We start from the raw sequence: 20280 nt of genomic DNA, 5'->3' as shown, positions 1-20280 counted from the left end.
CATAATTCAAGCACAGACAAAAAAATCCAACACATTTGACAACTTCCAGAGCTATCATCTTTTCTTGATTTGAATTCCATACTTAACCTTTATGTTAACAAAGTGATGATGCAGCAAACTTGGGGTGGTCCGGTGGTGGGTTGTTTTAGGTTTTTTTGTTTGTGTTTTGGTTGCGGGGGGGAGGTCTGTTTGTTTGCTTTAAACAGTTTTCAGCATTTGTCTTCAAATGTCAGAGACTACCTGGAAAAAACACTTCAGCTCACCACCACCTTGCTACTAGTCATCTGGCATTATATATTTCAAGGTCTTGCTAATAGTGTATTAACAGAAAATTTATTTCAGGACAATTTTTCAACCTAACTCTTTAGCGTTAAACTTTAAAGGGCTGATTTCTGACTAGCTTTCAATATAATAAAAGAACTCATCAATCTGGATTCAGAAAAGGAGGACTTTCTGATGTCAACCATATAGGGAAACATCTTTCGTTTGACTGACTTCATGACTAGTATCCACCGCAAAGAAAACAAGACCCTTCAAGTTAGCAAGTTCATGCTTAAAGACACTAAGTACTAAAACCGCTAACAGTAATTTTAAAATAAAAATATATACTAAGATTTATTACTGATTATGAATATTACATAGTACATATAAAAATACACACAAGAAGAGCTTTATGAGGCCTTTTTATTAGAAAAAGTAGTATCGTACTTTCCTTGCATTAAAAAAACCCCTAGTTCTTCTCAATGCACACATACACTTTGGTTGATTTTGGTTTTGGGGGTCTCGTTTCTTTGTTTTTAAAGAAAAGCTCAAGATAAGCTAATAGATAGCTACATGCATTTGACAGGTTTATAAGAAATATGAAGTATAACAGATAGCAAATTCTGAAATATCATTTTAAAGAATACCTTATTATAGTTAGGCCAACTTCTCTTGTGTCCATTTAACTGCAGTAAGGAGCAAAAGCATTAACATACTCACATAAGAGACTCAATTTCTGCACATCGATTCAAAAATCCTGGATGTTACAGACACAGGGCATCAAAAGTAAAATATTAAATGAGCTAGTACCCCACAGAGTTTAAAAACGTAATATACAATGCCACCAGATTTCTGACAGTTCTTACATGGAACACAAGCATTCCAAGTAGGGAAAGGATTTTGCACTGCTTACTAACTGGTGACATAAAAGTATAGGAACTAGAAATATCACAGAAGTCTAACAAATTAAACAAATACCTTTTACCTTTTCCTAGGTGATCTGGTAAAACAGAGCATCCAGTAAAAAAATCCAAACAAACTAACATAAAAAGCCCACTATAGCCTAGTGTAATTCTCACAATTTTATTCATAAAACTAAAACTTTAAAATATGCCTTTGTCTTCACTTCACTATACTGCCTCTGACAAGGCATCTTTGTCTCTGCTTTGTTTCTACATAAACAGCAGTGATTTATTGACTTCATTGACACCTAAATGTCTGTCCCAGTTTTGAAGCTTCTCCTTCAGAATCAACTTTCATCTTTCTTCCTAACTGCCCATTTCTTTAGATAGCAGCTCTGCTTTCTAAGTAGTTTACAATTAATTTGAAATATTTTTAGTCAAAAATGACAATAAGACAATAGAAGACAGCATAGTAACAGAAAAGTATAATGTCTACATTGTTATCTTTAAACCTCAACAAATCTGAAGACATATATCAAAAGGGAAAAAAAGAAAAAAAACAATCAGGCTGACATGACAAAAGATTCAGAGTTAAGGGCATAGATCAACACTGCAGGAAGAGAGCCTCTCACCTTAGCAAGGTAAAAGTAAGTGGAAAGAACTGAAAGGTTCATCTTTCCATAAAGCCTTTTCCTATACAGGAGAGTTGTTCATGCTGTCCTCAGGTAACAACCATTCAGATGCAGCTACCTTGTTTTTTCCAACTGGGCACAATATCCAAATTTGGAAAAAAAAATAAACCAAACCAAACCTAAACACACACACACAAAAGGAAATCTCAAACATCTGCACTGCTATGTATACATGCTTGAAAAGCCTGAAGTTTTAAGAACTGGAAAGAGTCTGGGAAAAAAGGAATATATCATTTAATAGTTTATTTATTAACATAGTAATTCCATGAAATATGTTTTTAAAAAGGGGAGGGGAGGAAGAGGAGAGAGAAAAAGGATTTAAAAGTTTATATTCTTCTTTCTCTAAATCTGATAATCCACTTGACCAACCACGCTTTCCTTTTTCTTGTCATCTTTGGAATAAAAATTATGCTGTACTGCCAAATAATGAACATGGAGGGGGAAAAGTTTGTCAGAGGATCCATATGACCAGATAACAACAGTGTTGGCAAGGACATAGTAATGATTATAAAATTTAAGCATCCTTAAGAGTCTGAGGGCTACACTCCACTCGGAGGGAAATGACAAAATTAACAACAGTTACAAAAATGTACTTTCTGAACAAGACAGCTCTAGATACTTTGTTTATAAAGATAAATAATGAAGTAACACTGCGTTAGAAAAAATATTCAGAAAATACTCTCTAATTCCCAACTTTTGTATTGCCACAAAGATGATTAAGGGAGTGGAACATCTCCCTTATGAGGAGAGGCTGAGGGAGCTAGGTCTCTTTAGCTTGGAGAAGGGGAGACTGAGAGGTGACCTCATCAATGGTTACAAATATGTGAAGGGTGGGTGTCAGAATGATGGAGCTAGGTTTTTTTCAGTGATGTCCAGTGACAGGACAAGGGGTAATGGGTGTAAACTGGAGCATAGAAGGTTCCATGTGAACATCAGGAAAAACTTCTTTACTGTGAGAGTGACAGAACACTGGAACAGGGGGGTTGTGGAGTCTCCTGCGTTGAAGATATTCAAGGCCTGGCTGGAAAAGTTCCTGCGTGATGTACTCTAGGTTACCCTGCTCTTGCAGGGGGGTTGGACTAGACGATCTTTTGAGGTCCCTTCCAACCCTTGGGATTCTGTGATTTGTTTACTTTAAATACTGTTTAAATACATGGCTTGGTTTTAATATTACAAGTACTGTAGACACCAATTTCAGACTCTAGAATTCTTTTTTAGCTATTACCACAGGTTTATAAGCCTTCATCTTTCTTTCTGAAACCTTGCCAGAAATAATACTCATGGGATTTAATTCTAAGTGGTTCAACAAAAGAAAGACAATTAGGTTTGCTAAGTTCTGCTCTGAGCAGCTGCCATCAAACACTGGTGAAATCCTTCAGTTTGGCACTTTCTGCTGATGAAACATTTTGGTACTGGAGAATGTGAAGGAATAAACTGAACTAAGAAGTGTTGTGAATATAATTATTTACCTGGCTTTGGGTCAAATACTTCAACAAAAATGTAATTGTACCAACAATTGCCCTCTTTTAATTATCACCTAGCAACCGATAAAACAAATTGGTGTGATGAATCAGTGCAGAACTTCACATAAAGTATTAATATCAAACTGCATACACAGAAAATGAAAATGGGAGAAATCCCGCACACTAAAATATGTATCTCAAGTTAAATATCATATTCTTATTTTTCCTTTGAAATAACACTTCCAATACCAAAAATCATATTTACAGAGTAGGAAAAAAGTTACTGAATGTCATGGTTTAGAGACCAGCTCGCAACCCAGAACCACACAGCCACTTGCTCACTCGCCTGTCTTCCTCCCCCCAGCTCCTGGAGGGATGGGGAGGAGAATCCCCTCCTCCCTGGCAGAACATGAGGCTCAGAAAGTCCTTGGTCAGAGTAATCATTACTTAGCAACAACTAAAACCATCAGTGTTACCAGCGTTGTTCCCAAGCTGAAAGTCAAAACCACAGCACTGGACCAGCTACTAAGAAGGAGAAAAATGACTGCTACTGCTGAACCCAGGATACTGAACAACTAGAGAAGTTGTTCATTAGCAACAACCACTGGTATTCAGATCATGTAAAACCACTCACTCTATCTACAAAACAGGACAATACTGCTTGAAAAAACACTGAAAACAAATATAGATTTCACCCTTTAAATAATTTCTATTTTACGTAGTCATTATTCACAGAATGCACACAGTACTCCAAGTGAGGTCTCACAAGCGCAGAGTAGAGGGGCAGGATCATCTCCTTCGACCTGCTGGTCATGCTCCTCTTGATGCAGCCCAGGATACGGTTGGCTTTCTGGGCTGCGAGCGCACACTGAAGCCGGCTCATGTTCATTTTCTCATTGACCAACACCCCCAAGTCCTTCTCTGCAGGGCTGCTCTGAATCTCTTCTTCACACAACCTGTAGCCATGCCTGGGATTGCTCTGACCCAGGTGTAGGACCTGGCACTTGGCATCGTTAGACTTCATAAAGTTGGCATCAGCCCACCTCACAAGTGTGTCGAGGTCCCTCTGGATGGCATCCCTTCCGTCCAGTGTAACCGAACCACACAGCTTGCTGACATCTGCAAAATTGCTGAAAGCGCATTCAATCCCACTGTCCATGTCACTGACAAAGATGTTGAACAAGATCGGTCCTGACACCAATCCGTGAGGGACACCACTCGTTACTGGTCTCCAGCCAGACATTGAGCCATTGACCACAACTCTTTGCATGCAGCCATCCAGCCAGCTCTTTATCCACCAAGTGGTCCATCTATCAAATTGATGTTTCTCCAATTTAGAGACAAGGATGTCGTGTGGGACAGTGTCAAACGCTTTGCACAAATCCAGGTAGATGACGTCAGCTGCTCTGCCCCTGTCCATCAGTTTCGTAGCCCCACCACAGAAGGCCACCAAATTGGTCAGGCAGGATTTTCCCTTACTGAAGCCATGCTGGCTGTCACCAAGCACCTTGTTGCTTTTAATGTGCTTCATCTAGTCCAACATGAAATCTCACTGACATAACAACTAATAAACCATAGCGTCATCTAGACAAGTTTTAAAAACCGTCAAGAATGGAGAATCTATAACTTCTTTTGAGTATCCTGCTCTGGTGCTCCACTGTGCTTCAAGTGAAAAAATTTCTTCTTGCATCATACTGAACCTCCCCAGGTACAATCTGTAGACCAATTTGCTCCCAATTACTGTGATTTGTCAAGGATTATCAAGAGCAGTCGTGCAATCATAATACTATGGGTAACATTTGATTTGATCCAAGTTTTGGGCAGAGGAAGAAGAGACTAACCTAGAAAACTAGACTTCTTGCTTGCTAAAAAAGCATTATTATTAATTCGCTTAAACATCATTCATAGTTCCCAGTAACTTTTGTAAGTTACCTTTCAGCTTGATCTGAGGTCAAGCACTAATATTTGCATATTCTTAGCAACTGCTAATCAAAACACACCTTAAAGCATCTACATCTTTAATCCTCCTCCCATTTACAGTTTCTTGCCTCCCCCCAACAACTCTGCAGTTCAACTGGAACATCAAACACCACAAGGGATGTTAAAAAAACCCCACAGACAACCCAAAACAATCTCACAATAATAATTTCATAACTAGACAAAACAGCCCAAGGAAAGAAAGCACTACAATAATATACTTGCACTGCAGAGAAGACCAAGATCACAGGCTCTAAGGTCTTAGATTCGGTATGTGAAGACACTGCACTTCAGCAGCTTCATTATTCTCACAATACATACGAGAGATGTCAAAGACATTTTGCAGAAGTACTCAGCAGATGCCTGAACAGCTTGACCAGATGGTTACAGAACAAATTAATTTTTCAGAAGTTCAGCAGTACAGGAAGGAGATCACACTATAATGAAAGCTGTTACAAATCTTGCCTTTGAACCAGCAGAAGACATCAATTTGCATACAACAGGGAATACCTAGTAAACAGAGTGTTTCACTATTTACCATTTATTAGAATCGTTTTGAACTGTACTACGATACAATATCAAGACTGTAAAAACTTAAAATATCTGCATCTTCTAATACAGACTATAATTTGCAGTTAATTCATGGACTTAATATTATAAAATACCTTCTTTAAAAAGGAAGCCTCTTTCAGAATTAACTTCTAATTCTGCAAGCAAACACACACAATATGTAGGCTTACAGTACCAGTTTTAAGGGCCAGGAGTACAGCATATTCAATACTGAAACTTAAGTAACTGCTCTGGTGTCCATAGTCACTGAAGACATAGCTACATCATTTGTGACTAGAACCAATCAGTTATCATCACTTCTTGAAATTTTATTTTTTTTAGCTCTCTCAGGTAGGTACACTACAATAGAAGTGTAATAAAGGATAGAGAATATTACAGTGTACCCAGGGCTTTCCTCAAAAATATCTAAATACATCTTTTTAAGCTTTCAGCAGCGGAGCATGAGGAAAACACAGCATCCAGGAGTCTCGACCCTGAACAGCAATAGCCACCAGAGGAGCCTCAAGTCTTTGTCAGGACTTACCCAGGAGATGTCAGCTCTGCTGATGCAAGCAGCTGACTCACGGGGGGGCGACACCATCCTGGAGTGGGTAAAATATCATCCTTGGGAGCACAGTGAATGGAGCACGGTGCGGCAGCTGGCACCGGCAGGTGAGTGGAAAGGGTTCAGTAGCCCAGCAGGCTGCAGAGGTGACCTCAGCCAGTGGTCATCAAGTAAGTTCTCTAAGATGGCATTCTCTTGACAGAAAGCAAAGCAAACTAAGTCTTCTCTGCTGGCCAGGAACGACATGGCGACCCAGACAGAGGTCCCATATAAAACATGTAATTGCCCTGGTGTCTGGCTGTAGTTAGTGCCAGAGCCTGTTGGCAATGTTAGATGGTGGCAGCCTAAGACGTCAGCAGGCTGATGATTTGCTCTGTACGGTGTCAGAGCTAAGTGAGCAGGTGGAACAGCTAAGGGCCATGAGGGAATCCAAGGAGGAGCCTGACTAGTGGACCCACACCCTACCATCCCTGACAGTAGCAAGCCAGCTTCCCGACACAAAAGAACTTCAGGATCCCCTACCTTCTTGCTAGCAGGCAGATGGAAGAAATCTATTAGACAAGGGAGGTCGGAAATGGGTTACTCCTTGGAGTAGACAGCGTATTACGCTCCAGCTCATGTCACACTCCCTAGTACTCCTTTACAATAGATACTAGGCCCTAGTACTTCAGGATCAGGAAAGTGAGGAAGGTGATGATAATGGATCCTCTAAGTTAGAAGAGTTCCCACAGGAAAGTCAGAGAACACCTCATATTAGGACCAGATGTACACCAAAAAAAAAAAAAAAAAAAAAAAAAAAAAAAAAAAAAAAAAAAGTGGTGGTGGTGATTGGTGACTCCACCCCAAGGGGAACAGCGGGTCCCATATGCCAGCCTGATCACACTCACAGAGAAGGCTGCTGCCTTCCAAGGCTGGAGTGAGGAGCATCATCAGAAAACTCACTTATTTGGTTAAGCCCTGTGACTACTATCCTTTATTCATCTTCCAGGTGGGCAAGGTAGAAATCAAGAAGCCTGAGGGGATGCAAGAAGAACTTCACGGAATTCACGTGACTGGTTCAGTGTTCAGGAGCCCAAGCAGTGTTGTCATCCCTCCTGCCAGTTGCAAATAATGGCAATGGTTACATCAGAAAAATCAATTTAATTAATTCCTGGCTCCGCAACTGCTGTCAGTACCAGAATTTGGGTGCTTTGACTACTGGTCAGTTTTACACAGCATCAGGCATGCTGGTGGCAGATGGGGTATGCCTGTCCCAAAGGGGGAAAAGGATTCTAGCCCAGGAACTATCAGAGCTTAGAGACAGAGCTTTAAACTATGTTTGAAGGGGGAAGGGGTAACACCAGGCTCACTAGACATAAGCCATCAAGTACTGTGCCACTGCTGTCGGAGTCCAGGTTCACAGGGCAACTAAAAGGCATCTGTGCCAATGTCTGCAGCATAGGCAACAAGGAGGAGATGGAAGCCACTGTACAGCAGCGCAACAAGACACAACTGCCATCACAGAAACGCAGTGGGATGATTCACATGATTGGAGTGCTACAGTAGATGGCTACAGGCTCTTCAGAACGGACAGGCCAGGAAAAAGAGATGGTGGGGTTGCGTTGTATGTCAGGGAGTGTATAGACTGCCTTGAACTCAATGTTGTGAGAAGGCTGAATGCTTGATCAAGAGGGAGGCCAACCCAGCTAATACCCTGGTAGGAGTCTGTTATAGACCACCCAGCCAGGATGAAGCTACAGATGAAGTGTTCTTCAAACAGTTGGGAGAAATTTCATAAATCGCTTGCTCTTGTTCTCATGGGGGACTTTAACCTCTCACATGTCTGCTGGAAGCACAACACAGCAGAAAAGAAACAGTCCAGGAGGTTTTTGGAGGGTGTGGAAGGTAACTTCCTGACTCAACCAGTGAGTGAGCAAACTAGGGGAGGTGTGTGGATAGATATACTGTTCACAAACAGAGAAGGAAGGTGGGTGAAGCGATAGTTGGGAGGCTGGCTTGGGCAACAGAAAATGACTGAATTTTCAATCCTTGGAGAAGTCAGGAAGAGGATGAGCAAAACCTGCACCTTAGACTTCTGGAGGTCTAACTTTGGCTTGGTCAGGATGCTGGCTGTCAGAATTCCTTGGGAAACATTACTGAAGAACAACGGGGTCCAGGTAGGCTGGACACTCTTCAAGAATTAAATCCTTAAGGTGCAGGAGCAGGGGGTCCCTATGTGCCAAAAATCAAACCAGCAGGGAAGACCACCAGCCTGCCTGAACAGAAAGACAGTGCTGGAACTCAGGAAAAGAGAGTTTATCACCTGTGGAAGAAGGGCTAGTCACCCCATTAAATGTAAAAGGATGTTGTTATGTTATATAGAGGGAATGTTAAAAAGGCAAAGGCACAGATGAAACTAAATCTGGCCACTGCTGTAAAAGATAATAAAAAATGCTTTTTCAAATACATTAGCAATAAAAGGAGGGCCAAGGAGAACCTCGATCCTCTACTGGATACCAGGGGAAACCTAGTAATGGAGAATGAGGAAAAGACTGAGGTACTTAATGCCACTTTTGCCTCAGTCTTTAATAGCCACACCAGCCATTCTCAGGGTACTCAGTCCCCTGAGCTGGACGGCAGACACAGCAAGCTGACTGAAGTCCCCATAGTTCAGGAAGAAATGGTTAGAGACCTCCTGCTCCACTTAGACATATGTACGTCTATGGGGCTGGATGAGTTACACCCAAGAGTGCTGAAGGAGCAGACAGAGAAGTTTGCTAAGCCACTCTCCATCATGTAACAGCAGTCCTGGTCTCATGGGCAGGTCCCAGGGGATTAGAGGTTGGCCAGTGTGACACCTCTCTACAAAAAGGGCAGAAAGGAAGACCCTGAGAATTACAAGCCTGTCAGCCTGACCTCAGTGCCAAGGAAGGTCATGGAGCAGTTGATCCTAAGTGAGATCATAAAGCACGTGTGGGAAAACAGAGCTATCAGGCTCAGCCAGCATGGGTTCATGAAGGGCAGGTCCTGCTTGACTAACCTGATATCCGTCCCTGATAAGGTGACCTGCCTGGTTGATGAGGTAAAGGCTGTAGACATTGTCTATTTGGATTTAAGTAAAGCATTTCACACTGTCTCCCACAGTGTTCTACTGGAAAAACTGGCTGCTCATGGCCTGAATATGAGGATTCTTCACTGGGTTGGAAACCGGCTGGATGAGCGAACTCAAAGAGTGGTGGTAAATGGTATCACAACTAGTTTAAGACTGGTCACTAGCAGTATCCCTCAGGGCTCAGCTTTTGTTTAATATCTTCTTTGATGATCTGGATGAGGGGATCAAGTGCATCCTCAGTAAATCTGCAGATGACACCAAGTTGGCTGGGATTTGTTGATTTGCTGAAGAATAGGAAGGCTCTGCAGAGGGATCTACACAGGCTGGATCGATTCTCAGTGGCCAGTGGTATGAGGTTCAATCAAAGTGCTAGGTCCTGCATTTGGGTCACAACAACCCCATGAAATGCTACAGGCTTGGGGAAGAGTGACTGGAAAGTTGCTCACGGAAAAGGACCAGGGAGTGCTGACTGATGGAGCTGAACATGAGCCTGCAGCGTGCCCAGGCAGCCAAGAAGGCCAACAGCATCCTGGCCTGTATCAGAAACAGCACAGCCAGCAGGGCCAGGGAAGTGATCATCCTTCTGTACTGGGATCTGCTGGGGCTTCACCTTGACTACTGCGTTCAGCTCTGGACACCTCATTAGAAGAAAGACATTGAGGTGCTGGAGCAGGTCCAGAGAAGGGCAACAGAGCTGGTGAAGGGTCTGGAGAGTAAGTCTTATCAGGAATGGCTGTGGAAACTGGGGGTGTTTAGTCTGGAGAAATGAAGGCTCTAGGAGGACCTAATAATCCTCTACATTTACCTGAAAAGGAGGTTGCAGTGAGGTGGGTATCAGTCTCTTCTCCCAAGTAAGAAGTGCTAGGACAAGACGAAACAGCCTCAAGGTGTGCCAAGGGAGGTTTAGATGCAATATTAGGAAAAATTTCTTCACCAAAAGGATGGTCAGGTACTGGAACAGGCTGCCCAGGGAAGTGGTAGAATCACGATCCCTGAAAGCGTTCAAAAACGCTGATGAGGCCCTCTTTGATTTTTTCTGATTTATGATAACAAGGGAAATTGTCTGCTGGCTTCCTACAGTGAAGCAGAGTATCAACTAGCACACAAGGAAAGATAAATAGGGGCAATACCTGTTTTTGATAACCAAAGGCTACTTCGTAGGACTTTCTTTTGTGCCAGATCAATGACCTGTTATATTGTTTCAGTCCACCTCATAATATTTCACCATTAGAAAACCCAACAGTAAATGTCAGTCTAGATTAAGACAAAACTATGCCCATTCCCATCTACTTAAAAAATGTTCAGTTTTCCCTGAAGGAAATTCACATATTGAATAACTAGAATGCTGCAAACAACAGGAGACACAAGCTGCATACAGAGTTGCAGTCAACAGCTCAACATCCATATGGGGACCGTGATGAGCGGTGTTCCTCAGAGGTCAGAGTAGGGATCGATCCTGTTAAACAGCTTTGTCAGCAACATGGAGACTGGGACTGCTGTATCCTCAGCAAGTCTGTCAACCACACCAAGATGTGTGGTGCAGTTGATACAGTGGAGGGAAGGGATCCAGAGGGACCTTGACACACTTGAGAGGTGGGCCAGAGCCAACCTCATGAAGTTCAACAAAGCAAAGCGCAAGGTCCTACACCTAGGTTGGGGAAATCCCAGACACAGCTACAGGTTGGGCAGAAAAGTGATCCAGAGCAGCCCTGAGGAGAAGGACTTAGGGGTGTTGATCCACAAGAAACTGAAAATAGGCTGGCTTCAGTGTGAGCTTGCAGCCCAGAAACCAACCATGTGCTCGGCTGCATCAAAAGAAGCGTTACCAGCAGGTTGAAGATGATATTGCCTCTGCTCTCATGAGAACCCACTTGGAGTACACTGTGCAGTTCTAGTGTCCCCAACATAAGACATGGAAATGTTGGAGATTGTCCAGAAGGAGGGCCACGAGGATGATAAGGGGGCATAGAGCACCTTTCGTACAAAGACAGGCTGAAAAACTGGGAGCTGTTCAGCCTGAAGAAAACCTGTGTGGAGACTTCATAGCAGACTTCCAATATCTGAAGGGGGGCTACAAGGGCGCTGGAGAGAGGCTCTTCATGAGACTGTACTCCCTGGAGATGACTGCAGTGACAGGAGAAGGGGTAATGGGTTTAAATTTACACAGGGGAAGTTCAGGTTAGATATATGGAAGAAGTTCTTACTGTGAGGGTGGTGAGGCACTGGCACAGGTTGCCCAAAGAAGTAGTTAAATACTCCATACCTGGCACTGTGCAAGGCCAGGTTGGACAGGTCCTTCGGTGACACAGAATCATAGAATAGTTACGGCTGGAAAGGACCTTAAGATCATCTAGTTCCAACCCACCTGCCAAGGGCAGGTACACCTCACACTAAACCATTTCACCCAAGGCTCTGTCCAACCTGCTCTTGAACACCTACCAGGGATGGAGCATTCACAACCTCCCTGGGCAACCCATTCCAGTCCCTCACCACGCTAACAGTAAAGAACTTCTTCCTTATATCCAATCTAAATTTCCCCTGTTTAAGTTTTAACCCATTACCCCTTGTCCTATCACTACAGCCCCTAATGAAGAGTCCCTCACCAGCATCCTTATAGGTCCTTTTCAGATACTGAAAGGCTGCTATGAGGTCTCCACGCAGCCTTCTCTTCTCCAGGCTGAACAGCCCCAACTTTCTCAGCCTGTCTTCATACGGGAGGTGCTCCACTCCCCTGATATTCCTTGTGGCCCTCCTCTGGACTTGTTCCAACAGTTCCATGGCCTTTTTATGCTGAGGACACAAAAACTGCATAAAGTACTCCAAGTGAGGTCTCACAAGAGCAGAGTAGAGGGGCAGGATCACCTCCTTCGACCTGCTGGTCACGCTCCTCTTGATGCAGCTCAGAATACGGTTGGCTTTCTGGGCTGCGAGCGCACACTGCCGGCTCATGTTCATTTTCTCATCGACCAATACCCCCAAGAACTTCTCTGCAGGGCTGCTCTGAATTTCTTCTTTGCTCAACCTGTAGCTGTGCCTGGAATTGCTTCGACCCATGTTTAGGACCTTGCACTTGGCATGGTTAAACTTCATAAGGTTGGTATCAGTCCACTTCACAAGCATGTCGCGGTCCCTCTGGATAGCATTCCTTCCCTCCAGTGTATCAACCGAACCACACAGCTTGGTGTCATCAGCAAACCTGCTGATAGCGCATTCAATCCCCGTGTCCATGTCACTGACAAAGATGTTGAACAAGACCGGTCCCAACACCGACCCCTGAGGGACACCACTCGTTACTGGTCTCCACCTGGACATTGAGCCATTGACCACAAGTCTTTGCATGCGGCCATCCAGCCAGTTCTTTATCCACTGAGGGTTCCATCTATCAAACTGATATCATGCGGGACAGTGTCAAATGCTTTGCATGAGTCCAGATAGATGACGTCAACTGCTCTACCCCTGTCCATCAGTTTCATAGCCCCATCATAGAAGGCCACCAAATTGGTCAGGCAGGATTTCCCCTTACTGAAGCCATGCTGGCTGTCACCAACCACCTCCTTGTTTTTCATGTGCCTTAGTATGCTTTCCAGCAGAATCTGTTCCAAGATTTTGCCAGGCATGGAGGTAAGACTGACTGGTCTGTAATTCTCCAGGTCATCCATTTTCCCATTCTTGAAAATGAGGGTTACATTTCCCTTTTTCCAGTCATCAGGAACTTCACCTGACTGCCATGATTTTTCAAATATGATGGACAGTGGCTTAGCAACTTCATTCGCCAGCTCCTTCAGGACCTGCAGATGGATTTCATCAGGTCCCATGGGCCACGGATTTCCCCTTAGTGAAGCCATGCTGGCGGTCACCAAGCACAATGGTGTTTTTCAAGCGCCTTAGCATGCCTTCCAGAAGAATCTGCTTCAAGATTTTGCCAGACCACAGGCATGGTCTATGACATGTGTGAGGTGTCCATAGCCATTAATGGTTTTCCTGCAATCACATAATTATGTCTGCAAGTTAAAATGCATGCCTGTATATGTACTACGAAAAAGTATTTCATTCTGAAATGAGAACAGAGGTTCAGCTGACAGCAACAATGACTGGAATGTAGCAATGTAGAGATATTCTAGCTGCTCCAGTCAATGAGCCGGCTTCATTTGGAACTCAGCTCAGATGCCTCTATACAAACGCCCGTAGCATGGGGAACAGACAAGAGGAATTAGAGATGTGTGCACATCTGCAGGGATACAATAACTACCACAGAAACATGGTGGGATGGCTCTTATTGATTGGAGTGTTGGAATGGAAGGTTACAGGCCCTTTAGAAAAGACAGGCTCAGCAGATGGGGAGGGGGAGTTGCTGTTTATGTCAGTGATAGGCTGGAAAGTATGGAACTCTATCTGGGGATGCGCGATCAGTCAACAGAGAGTTTGTGGGACAGGGTTAAAGGGAGAAGAGCTATAGGAGACATTACAGTGGGGATCTGTTACAGACCGCCTGATCAAGAGGACTCTGTGGATGAAGTGCTCTATAGACAAATAGGAGCAGCCTCACACTCACAGGCTCTTGCTCTCATGGGGGAATTCAACCACCCTGATATTTGTTGGAGGGACGGGGCGGCCCAGCACAAGCAATCCAGGAGGTTCCTCGATTGTGTGGAAGACAAATTCGTTCTGCAAGTAATAGACGAGCCGACAAGGAATGCTGCCATGCCCTCGTGCTCACCAATAGGGAAGGGTTGGTTGGAAATCTGACAACGCTCCAGGTCAGCCTTGGCTGTAGCAATCATAAGATGGTCAAGTTCGAGATCCTCAGGACAGTGAGAAGAGTGTGCAACAAGCTCACTGCTCTGGGCTTCAAGAGAGCAGACTTCGGCCTCATCAGGAACCTGCTTAGTAAGGTTCCATGGGATATAGCCCTAGAGGGCAGGATGGCCCAAAACTGTTGGTTGATATTCAAGGATCACCTGCTACAAGCTCAGGAGTATTGCATCCCAACTAGAAGGAAGGGCAGCAGGAGGGCCAGGAGACCTACTAGAATGGATAAGGAGCTGCTGAGTAAACTTCGAAGTTAAAAAGAGGCTTATAAAAGGTGGAAGCAAGGATAGGCAGGCTGAGAAGAATACAGGGATGTTGTCCGGGAAGCTATGGACCAGCTTAGAAAAAATAAGGCCCAGTTAGAATTAAACTTGGCTAGAGATGTGAAAGGTAACAGGAAGGGATTCTATAGTTACATTGCAAACAAAAGACTAGGGACAACGTGGGCCCCCTCTGGAAGTTATCAGGAGAATTGGCTACCCTGGATCTGGAGAAGGCTGAGGTTCTTAATGACTTCCTTGCCTCAGTCTTCCCTGGTAAAGGCTCTGACTGCACCACCCAAATCTTGGTAGGCAGATGTAGGGACTGTGAGAATGATGACCTTAGGCCCTCTGTAGGAGAGGATCTGGTTCAAGGCCATCTTAAAAACCTAGACATACACAAGTCCATGAGACCTGATGAAATCCATCCGCGGGTCCCGAAGGAGCTGGCAAATGAAGTTGCTAAGCCACTGTCCATCATATTTGAAAAATCATGGCAGTCAGGTGAAGTTCTCGATGACTGCAAAAAGGGAAACAGAACCTCCATTATCAAGAAGGGGAAAATGGATGACCCGGGGAATTACAGACCAGACAGTCTTACCTCCATGCCTGGCAAAATTTTGGAGCAGATTCTCCTGGAAGGCATGCTAAGGCACATGAAAAGCAACAAGGTGGTTGGTGACAGCCAGCATGGCTTCACTAAGGGGAAATCCTGCCTGACCAATTTGGTGGCCTTCTATGATGGGGCTACAGAACTGATGGACGGAGTAGAGCAGTTGATGTCATCTACATGGACTTATGCAAAGCGTTCAACACTGTCCCACTCGACATCCTTGTCTCTAAATTGGAAAGACCTCAATTTGATGGGTGGACCACTCGGTGGATAAAGAACTGGCTGGATGGCCACACACAAAGAGTTGTGATCAATAGCTCAATATCCGGCTGGAGACTAGTAACGAGTGGTGTCCCTCAGGGATCAGTGTTGGGACAGGTCTTGTTCAACATCTTTGTCGGTGACATGGACAGCGGGACTGAGTGCGCCCTCAGCAATTTTGCGGATGACACCAAGCTGTGTGGTTCAGTTGATACCCTTGAGGGAAGGAATGCCATCCAGAGGGACCTTGACATACTTGTGAGGTAGACTGATACAAACCTTAGAAAGTTTAACCATAGAATCAAAGAATAGTTACAGTTGGAAAGGACCGTAAGATCATCTAGTTCCAAACCCCCTGCCATGGGCAGGAACACCTCACACTAACCCATGCCACCTAAGGCTTCGTCCAACCTAGCCTTGAACACCGCCAGGGATGGAGCATTCACAACTTCCCTGGGAAAAATGAAGTTGCTGAGTCACTGTCTATCATATTTGAATAATCATGGCAGTCAGGTAAAGTTCCCGATGACTGGAAAAAGCAAAATATAACCGCCATTTTCAGTAAGGGGAAAATGGATGACCAGGGAACTACAGACCAGTCAGTCTCACCTCTGTGCCAACTATGAGTTTGGACAGAGCCTTGGGTGACATGGTTTAGTGTCAGGTGTCCCTGCCCATGGCAGGGGTTTTGGGACTAGATGATCCTAAGGTCCTTTCCAACCCTAACTGTTGTATGATTGTAAGAAATACATGTGTACTATTTGCAAGCCAGTGATATTATGATGACCAATAATGTTTTAAAAACCCTAAAATATGCAATATAGCCATTTTATGAATAACGAAAACTCAGATGTCAAAGTGTGAAGAAAACAATAGTTAACAAGTTGTCAGATTAGAGATTTGATCCTTCAAGATAGAGTATGTGTGAGCAATTTCACTGAACTGGACCACTCTAATGTGTTACATTAGTAATTAACATTAACACTTTAGTGTTAAGAACATTCCTAAATGTCTCACGGGACAGGAGTCAGAACACCCAGCTACTTGTAGCATCTGAAGAACCTGGAATAGAACTTGCAGAAAAGGCTATCCTCCAGTGTTCATCATATTCCTTCCAGCATGGTGGAGATGAGAAAATTTAGACTTGTAATTCAACACCTTAAACCAAGATATTTCTAAATGTTTTTGTGTATACAATCTACTGCACATGCTTCAAGACTCTGAACTGTTCTGAATACAATTTTTACAATAACATGCATGCAGCTGCACATAATTATTGGGATTTGAATATTCAAATAGGTAAGCATCTATGTAGTTATTTCAGCATGCATAGGATGATGAAATTATGCTTCACAGTTTCCCAAAATACATCTCTTAGTCTTTAGAGAACCTTAATTTATCTCAAGCAGTATTTTAATGAGTAACTATTTTTAACTCATCCCATGAATTCTTTTTGTTCAAATCACATTTACTTGCTTTGACTGAAAGAACTACATTTGCTCACATACCTCGAATGCAGCTCTGGACTACCATTGTTGTATTTACTTCCTCTTTCCCAGACACCAAAATCTGGCACACGATAGGCTCTTTCCACACAAAAGACAAGATTTTGAATGAAGGAAACCTATGGAAAAGAAAGCAAGCAAGCAAAAGTGACTGAAGGAAACTGAAAATATAATTTCTTCTATTTGGGGGGTTTGTTTGGTTTTGGCTTTTTTTTTAATTTTTTCCACAAAAAAGACAAAGTTGTTTTTCCTCAGCCATCATAATGTGCCTTCCATTTTTTCCCCTGAAGACTGATGTTCCCCATTTCAGACATTCCTTTAAAACCAGGTTTTAATCACTAAATACTAAAAGCTGTTCAAATCAGGTGATACTGAGATTTATGCAAAAGTTCCTACAAAGCCTGGGATAAAAATAATTTCATATTCAACACATACACTTGAACAGCTCCAAGAAGATGGCATTTTGATCTATTAAAAAAGATCTGTCCTAAAAAACACCAGATGGCAAAAAAATTTGAATCCTACAAGAATAGGACACAGGAATCTTGGTGCTGTTTTGTAATTAATTTTAAGATAAATGATCTGCGAAACTTTTATTATATTAGCTCAAGACAATACATACTTATGCAAATTAAAACATACTCCTTTATAAATAAAACTCTGAATCAATTTATAATTAAAATATCTTGGATCAACATGTTTCAACTGAATACTAAAATATTAAAGAATATTTTAAAGAATTTAAGGTGTATTTAACTACAGCTGGAGACTTATTTAAGCAGATACCTTTTATTCATTTACACTGTTGAGACATTCAGAGTAGCTTCTTTGTAGAAAAGTTAAATTGATGATTAATTTTTACACAGAACTTACAGGAAATTTAACCACAAATACAACATTTACACTGGTTCATCCACAATTCTGTGGGAAAAGAGAATACTACAATGGCTATAAACACAGTCATATTGCTCTCGTGAGACCTCACTTGGAGTACACTGTGCAGTTTTGGTACTCCCAACATAAGAAGAACATGGAGGTGTTGGAGATCATCCAGAGGAGGACCATGAGGTTTAGAGCACTTCCCGTAAGACGACAGGCTAAAAAAGTTGGAGCTTCAGCCTAAAGAAAATCTGCATGGAGATCTCACAGCAGCCTTCCAATATCTGAAAGGGGCCTACAAGGATGCTGGAAGAGGAATTCATCAGGGACTGTAGTGATAGGACAAGGGGTAATGGGCTTAAACTTAATCAGGGGAAGTTCGGGTTATATATTAGGAAGAAGTTCTTTACTGTGAGGGTGGTGAGGCACTGGCACAGGTTGCCCAAAGAAGTGGTTAAATACTCCACATCCCTGGCAGTGTTTCAGGCCAGGCTGGGCAGGGCCTTCGGTGACATGTCTAGTGTAAGGCAACCCTGCCCACGGCAGAGGGGTGGAACCATTTTATGATTCTATGATCTACAGAGGACAAACCACGTAAGTACAGTCCAGTGATACTTAATTTTTCTTAATGAGCTGTGAGATAAAAATCAAATTTTTACTGAAAGTTATTTGTTTTAATCTTAATTTACCTGTATACCTACCTGTTTTGTCCTTTTCTCTCAATTTTTCTGTAAATCTTAAAAAGTTACTATTTCAGACACACTCTTTATGCTAATAGCAATCCATCAGTGATACATGTAATTCTGTTCTTACTTTTGCCTCTATTTATTACATGTGTCTGCTAAAATTTCACTCTGCTGTGCTCATGTGCAATATTATGTACACTAACTCTTTTCACAGCTAGCATTTTCTAGGAAAAAGCCCCACTCTTTATAGATGCCCACTAGTATTCATGCCTGTAATTTAGCACCTGGTTGCATTAAAATGAACTCTTTCTGAATAAAGCTAGAATACACAGTGATTAAGAGTGGGGGCTTCTACTACATCTATCAATAACTGAAATTCAGATGTATCAGCTAAATGAAGAAGCAAGGACCACTACACAGAAATACATAATCTTACCAATGACTTTCTACCAGTGATGACGTTCAGAACACAAGACAAAAAATAGCTAATTACAGATATTCTATGAGACTAAGGGCTTCCAAACAGCAGATTTACAGGAAAAAAAACTGTACCAGATAACTGGTTGCAAAGCAAAATCTTCAGAAAACAACTATTCATATCATTGGCATGTAAATACTATAACCAAGTCAATGATAAAGCACTTACAGAAATTATGGATTCTGTGTGTTAAGCTAATTTATCCAGAAACCAAGCATGTGGAGAGCAAGGTGTAATAAAGAATACACGGGCAACATGAATGACTGCAACTACTAGTGCCACTCTGTTTTATGCATAGCTAACTGCTCTCAAATTCATTCACTTGCACAATCAAATACTATTCTCTTTGTTATGGCTGCAAAGATGAAATTAAATTCAATTTCCAACTGCAAACACATGCAACTAGATGCTAACACACTCACAGCTGCCATGTCTGACATCAAGGAACCTGGTATACAATGACTGCATCATTTGAAACCAAGAGTTCTGTGTGCAAACATATCCATACAGACAGCCTGCCAAATATCAACCATCTGCCAGTACCTTCCACTTCACTAGCCCTGGTTCAAAACCCTCTCTACAAAAGGAAAGACACTAAATACATCCAACTTGACACTTGGGTAGCAGGTTGGCACACCCATGGGGCTGTCAGCGCCACAATCCTGCATATTATCTAGACACACAGGAAAACTTGGAAATACCATAATTATGTGGTGCTAATAAGATCTGAGAATATATGGAACTGTTGAAGCTATACAGAGACTATCAGAATATACAGGTCTGGGGTAAGATAATCTTAGTGTAAACCTTCATAGTCCACAGATTTCTAGGCCAAAGTTGCAACGAAAACTACATCCTGACATTGAAGTAGAGAACACCCACTGACTGGAGAGTCAATGCACACACACTGTTTCTGCGGATTCTGTTATGACATGCAAACATCTGGAGGATAATATAAATTAGAAGTCAAGCTAAGTAAAAACATCATCATATGCATTTGTCCCCCACACACATAAAAGCAATTCAAAGAGAATAATATAGACCTATCATATAATCTAACTAAGCAAGAAAGGAGACAAGTTGCATCACTTAGTTTTCTCCTTATCTGTTGTGGTTTAAGCTCAGCCACTAACTCAGAATCATGCAGCCGCTAGCTCACTCCTTCCCCTTCTTCCCTCCTGCTTCTGGAGGGATGGGGAGGAGAATCAGAAGAATGTAAATCCCACGGGTTGAGATAACAACAGTCCAGTAACTAAGGTACCACACAAAACCACTACTACTACCACCAA

The 20280-nt window shown here is 42.7% G+C and overlaps 1 protein-coding gene across 2 annotated transcripts in view; it reads right to left on the bottom strand.

Annotated features, from left to right (window-relative positions):
- Positions 1–20280, bottom strand: part of PHKB (phosphorylase kinase regulatory subunit beta) — a 102403-nt gene that overhangs the window by 62296 nt on the left and 19827 nt on the right. For both annotated transcript variants that reach the window (XM_080638824.1, XM_080638823.1), the window contains exon 7: positions 16952–17067. In XM_080638824.1, the coding sequence (XP_080494950.1) occupies positions 16952–17067 (116 nt within the window). The remainder of the gene's footprint in view (positions 1–16951; positions 17068–20280) is intronic.

This window comes from Psittacula echo, assembly GCF_963264785.1.
Source record: "Psittacula echo genome assembly, chromosome: Z".
NCBI lineage: Eukaryota > Metazoa > Chordata > Aves > Psittaciformes > Psittacidae > Psittacula > Psittacula echo.
Note: the sequence above shows the minus strand (reverse complement) of the source record. Positions and strands in the feature narration are given on the sequence as shown.